The sequence below is a fragment of the Dendroctonus ponderosae genome, unplaced genomic scaffold (assembly GCF_020466585.1).
Source record: "Dendroctonus ponderosae isolate FM_Combo_2020 unplaced genomic scaffold, Dpon_F_20191213v2 Dpon_F_20191213_1, whole genome shotgun sequence".
Lineage (NCBI taxonomy): Eukaryota > Metazoa > Arthropoda > Insecta > Coleoptera > Curculionidae > Dendroctonus > Dendroctonus ponderosae.
In genome coordinates, this window is record NW_026017110.1 from 7,438,511 (window position 1) to 7,443,992 (window position 5,482).

A 5,482-nucleotide genomic window follows, 5' to 3' on the forward strand; every position below is an offset into this window, starting at 1 on the left:
ACATGGTTTTATAAATGGAGACTAACGCCAAACGCGACAAAAAAACAACTTCTGCTCACGAACCACAGACTCAACGCTGACTCCCCTACAATAACTACAGACGCCCAAACGACACAACCGAAAAACGACGTAAGGTACCTTGGGATAACAATCGACCACAAACTCAAATTCACTAAACACACCCGAAACAAAACACTTTCGATCACTAACATACAAAGACAAAGGAATTAGTACCAATACCGCGACAAAAATATACAAAGCGATCTGCAGACCCCTCTTGGACTACGGACATATACTCATGGCCAACGGAACAGAAAGGACAAAACGATACGTACAAACAACTGAACAAATTGCACTAAGACTAATAACACGAATAAGACACCCCCAAAACCCCCTGCACAACCCTTCCAACCAACTAATATACGAACGCAAACAACATGACCAAAATTTCGGAAAGACTAATACACTTACAGACAAAATGGACAAACAACCCTCACAACTGGACCATACTGAATCCCCTTTGCCTAACAAGACGGACAAAGCATTCCCGTTTTCGTACCCCATCAGATACTTTACTAGAACACCTACAAACGCAACTGAACTAACGACTAAGACCTGTTTGTTTTGTGGGCAGGAAATTTTTTTTGTTTTTTTTTATCACTGATTGAATTATACCAGTGTTAGAAATAGGACTTAATTTTAGAATATATATATATATATCAATGAAAGTTCCTGGATCGAAAAACATATTTTGTTCAAAATGTTCCAGGTCCTGTAAACATTTTCCTGTCCTGCAACTTATTCAAGATAATGGGAAGATTGTGCTACAACGTCTACCTATTCCACTTCCTCTTCCAGTCAGCGATGCAGTATTCCAAAAAGGGACCCTCTTACTTTTCCCATTTCCTCTCGGTAAGTTTGATGTAGACACTAGATGAAATTGCAAAAATTTCCAACTTCCACAGACGTTTGAATCGATTGGCGACATGGCAGTGATGCTGATGTTTTCAATCCCTGCCACTCTATGCTTCGAGTATCCATTTAGCCGGATGTGTGGCCTGGTTTTCCGGCCGCCCAACAAAGGTGAGTACTGGGATTGATCCCGTTAATCATCCGCGAAATGGGAGGAATTTTATTTTCTCTTCCAGAAGACAGCAAGAAAGTGGCTCCTCTGAAAATGGACACTTAGGAAGCAGGTGGTGTTTGCAAAGTCTTTATCTCCAAACGAAAATTACACAGTAACATTGTCTAGATTGTTTATCATTTTTTCCGCACTACTGTTCGAGCCTTCGTCGCTTTCGCTCTCATTTTCCTGCTCCAGAAGTATTCTTAGGTACTGGCAAGGAAACACCACGCATTCCCCGTTGGATTCTTGGCCATCCGTGTAAACTCCCCGGACCAGCGTTGAGTTTGAACAGTTAAGTATTACCAGGAACATGAAGCCTACCAGGTGGGTGATTTTGCAGCTGAGGACCGGATCATCTGGAAACAATAACATTTCCAACCAGTGGAGATGCATTGCACCAATCAAAGCTTACGCGGAAGAAAGTAGATGTTTGTCAGCGACCAAACGCCTCTCCAGTAGAGGATTGTAGCTACACAGGACAGTGTAATGTAGGCGTCAGCTACAGCAATTTTCCTGGCTCCAGAATAGGTTGTACATAAGATTTTCACGCGCGCTTGCAGCCGGAATTCCAGCCCAACCAAAACCAGACCTAGAACCTGGAAAAACGTTAATACAACCTAGGGTTTAACGGCTGTTAAATAATTACCAAACTGGCCCAGGCCGCCCAGACCACGTTATTAGGAAAAAGCAGGAAATCTGTGAGGATCCACAATCCTCTCCAGAAAACCACCACCAAGTTGCCTAGGAAAGCTACGGAAAAACTCGCGTCCAGACAGCAGAGGAAAATATTGTTCTGGCTCTGAAATAGTGAAACGTATGTTTATATGATGGGTGGTTGAAAATTTGCCTTCGACACGCCACTTTCAGATCAACGAAAATATGTATGAAACTCAAAAGTTCTACAGGCAACATCAAACCATCTTCTACATACTTTTCCACTGAACATGGTGGGAAACTTGAAAACGTAGTCGCTTTTATCGATGCAAATGGCAAAAGGGGGCGCAATGGAGTTTCTCAGCCCCTTAAGGATGACCAACATCACCACACATAAAACCCAAGTGATTAGAAACCAGTGGCTTCCTTTGGGTTGAGCGACAAACTCTTCGGAAAATTGGACTTGCGTCAGATAGTCCAGCAGCCCCCAGCCACCTGAATTATCAGCAAATCATCATCAGATTGAAATCAACTATCCAGACTTACCTCTCCAATGTAAAACAGTGGCAGTCAAAAACAGGTAAGTATAGCATCTTCGTAAGAATTGTGACACTATTTTCAACGTCCAATGCTTATCGGATTCAACAATTGCCCGATGTAAACTGTTCTGGCATGTGGCCAGAAATATATGGATCCCCATACCTAAAACCAGCAAATGGTCGCTATTGTTAAATAAAACTGGTGAAAGATCCGCCAAGTCAGCGCTTTCAGTTCAGGCAAAGCGCTTCAGTTAAATTCCTGTAATATTCGCTTGAGCTTAATCTCTAAGAATGTTCTATTTCGCCGTTTTGAGGGCCATTATGCGCTACTTATTCCAGACATAAAAGCTTCTTAGAACGACTTTTAATCAGCCTTAATCATTTTATGAGATTTTATTTCTGATTTAATGCATTTGGAAGTTCCATGCAGGAGTATTTCGCTTTGGACTTTGCGTAGAAATTTCCTGATCATATTTTAAAGCTTTTTTTGAACAAATCAGCAGTTTTTCGCACAAGAAACTTTGTTGGGGAACGTTTCCAGCAAAAAAGACTCTTCCCAACTCGGATCGAAATTGCGGCAATCTTTTTCGTCAAACTTTCAGCCTCATCCATTTAGCCTTTTTACAAATTTTAATTAGGGCAAATGATCAATTTGTCAATTTAGCGTGTTTAGAACAGTTCTAAGCTCTCGACTTGATGCACTTATCCAGAATTAAGTAAAAAGTAAATTTGATCAGTCAAATAATAGAAGATGATTGGAAAATTCCTGTGCTAAACTGTGATAATTGACTATCGACATCGAGACAAACATGTGATTAGAGAATACGTGTTCCCAATATCAGGATAATTTGGATTAACGGATGATTGATTGATTTGAAATGCATCGCGTCTGCTTCCTAGGATTATTCAAGCCGGCACTAGATTTAGGCCTATTGTGCTGAAATAATCCGATCTATTTCCAGGTGAAAGATTTTTTTAATAAAATATGCATTTTTACTTCCATATGTTATCTAATTGGGTTTCGCTTGGTTTGATTAGATTAAAAGCATTTATTCAATAAATTTTCCTTGCTCTGATTTCAACATTATCAACACTATGCCAGTATAAGTCAATAATTGCTTTAAGATAAACTAAATTAAACACTCAGGTTGACTGATCGACGTTTACGAAAATTTTCATCGTTCCAAACGCATTGTTTCGGTGAATAATTCCCAAACAACAGAGATTTGCGCGATTTGAAAACTGAGCGATAGAAAACCTTCTCAATTTCAAAGCTAAACGGCTCTTAAATCGATCGGGGGAAAATAAAACAAAAGCGGTGTTTCATATGTAATTAAAAGATCAACTGCTTAAAGGATTAGCAGGAAAGCTGTTAGCTAATACGATTCGCTCAACTAGTTATTGCAGCAGATTTATTTCCAACTCGCCAAAGTTCAGCTGAAAACGAACTGTTTCAACTGATTTTTATTTTCTCAACATTTCGAGCCATCACAACAACGAAGATTTTTTTAAGGATTTTATGAGGGAAAAATTATTCAAGAGCAGGAAAAGTCCGCTGAACTGCAAATTTGTCATTTATATTTTTTTGCTGCATTTTTATTGTATTATGACATGGTTAAGGCTTTCAAATCGGCCCAACAAATACATCAGAATCTTAATGCGACTATTGAATCGTTGGAAAAAATATTATAAACAATCGAAAAACAGCGGAGTTTTGAAGAGTGTAAACGTTTCAAGAATTGATTACCTAAAGAATAAATTTGCCTAGCTAATTATTTACATGAATAGTCTGTATAATTTTTCAATCAATTTAATTATGTCAGATTTTTTTATTAAATTTTGCAACAAAAGCTTTTTGTATTCCAATTATGTTTATTAATTTCTATTTAGACCACACGGCTATGCACTTCTGGTCCTCGCATCTGGTTTTTTATTAAAAACTCATAATGTGTACTCACCCACTAAGAAGCAGCCTAATAATGGAAAATAATCGACATAAATATCCATTAATCCCCAGGAGCCTCTCCATGCGAAGACCACTAGAGGAGTGACAACGAAAATCGCTAACAAAATATCCACTAAACTCAGCACATTTCCATTTCTGACCAGACTTTCCTGTCGCACGATGACAATTTTCTGGATGCCATCCTGCAGGATTTTTTCGTGGTGATCTTCCGTTTTACAATCCATTGTGGGCACACCGTTCACATCAACTGAGTGTCGCATTCTCTGTTCGAGTTTATACTTTGATACTACGATTCTAATACGAATTGCAAATAGATCATAATTATAGTGAGAAAATTTATCTAATGAAGCAGATCAATATTTATTTATGTTCCGGGACCTAAACTTGCCTTTATATTGTCTAAATGGACGACTATACAGCGCACAATTTGAAAATTACTTTACTATTGGATTAATAGCATAATGGCACCAGGGTAATAGACGGACAATGATTCAATTTTTTTAGGAGAGTGCTGACGAGTTGCTTTATGCGAAATATCTTTAATTCAGTGCGAAAATCTGGGCTCGAACTATATTTGAATGCCTCGTTTCATCTACACATTAACTGGGGAAGTTCAAACTAATGCCTCAGCTTAGAGCTTAGTTTATCATGCCAAATCATGTTTTATCTCGTTCCCAACTAGAAATAATCCCCGTTCTAATAAAGCGTCAAATGTACATGGTACATCAGAGTTATGTGTGCGAGTTTACCTGAACAATTTAATTAGATTTTTTATCTTTATTCATAAACAACTTTCCAACATCTCTGTCCAAGCTTTAATGATCATTGCAAGCAGAATTATCTCATATTTTCATTACAGTGTTGACAAATATAAATTTTGCTGCCTGTTTCGTGAGATAAATGTTATTTACGAGTATTAGCAACCATGATGTGGACATAGTTTTCCTGTATTCTTGCCAGCGAAAAAAAAATTGAATTAACTCTGCTGGAAAAGCAAGAATTAACTGGACGAGAGTAATTTACGTTAACAATTTCATTTGTAATAACTTTTTCAAAGCATGAAGCTCATACCAAAGAGTTTAGATTGTACTAATTAATGAAGCCAATTTTTAAAATGTCTCTATTGTCATGTTTAATTAGTAGTTTTGCTGTGTGTGTAGAATTAATCATAACCATCTGAATATTTGCTGCGAAGCA

At 37.9% G+C, this 5,482-nt stretch overlaps 2 protein-coding genes across 2 annotated transcripts in view; one reads left to right on the plus strand and one right to left on the minus strand.

Moving 5' to 3' along the window:
• Window positions 1-1,249, plus strand: part of LOC109542768 (nose resistant to fluoxetine protein 6) — a 10,992-nt gene extending 9,743 nt beyond the window's left edge. The window contains exons 10-12 of the mRNA XM_048670449.1: window positions 770-912; window positions 966-1,083; window positions 1,149-1,249. Of these exons, the coding sequence (XP_048526406.1) occupies window positions 770-912; window positions 966-1,083; window positions 1,149-1,189 (302 nt within the window). The 3' untranslated portion in view covers window positions 1,190-1,249. The remainder of the gene's footprint in view (window positions 1-769; window positions 913-965; window positions 1,084-1,148) is intronic.
• On the minus strand, window positions 1,198-4,892 carry LOC109543053. The gene is made up of 6 exons (XM_048670450.1): window positions 4,278-4,892; window positions 2,327-2,482; window positions 2,058-2,275; window positions 1,773-1,925; window positions 1,539-1,722; window positions 1,198-1,482 (listed from the first exon to the last, which is right to left on the minus strand). The coding sequence occupies exons 1-6, from the start codon at window positions 4,543-4,545 to the stop codon at window positions 1,232-1,234; spliced, it is 1,230 nt and encodes a 409-aa protein (XP_048526407.1). The 5' UTR covers window positions 4,546-4,892; the 3' UTR covers window positions 1,198-1,231.
• Window positions 4,893-5,482: the final 590 nt, after the last annotated feature.

Excerpts from the sequence above, each read along its gene's own strand:
- LOC109543053 (XM_048670450.1), bottom strand. The coding sequence starts at position 4,545 with ATGCGACACTCAGTTGATGTGAACGGTGTGCCCACAATGGATTGTAAA. Across the intron at positions 2,483-4,277 it reads ATTAGGCTGCTTCTTAGTGG|GTATGGGGATCCATATATTT; the intron begins GTGAGTACACAT and ends TGCTGGTTTTAG. Across the intron at positions 1,926-2,057 it reads CCACCATGTTCAGTGGAAAA|AGCCAGAACAATATTTTCCT; the intron begins GTATGTAGAAGA and ends TCACTATTTCAG.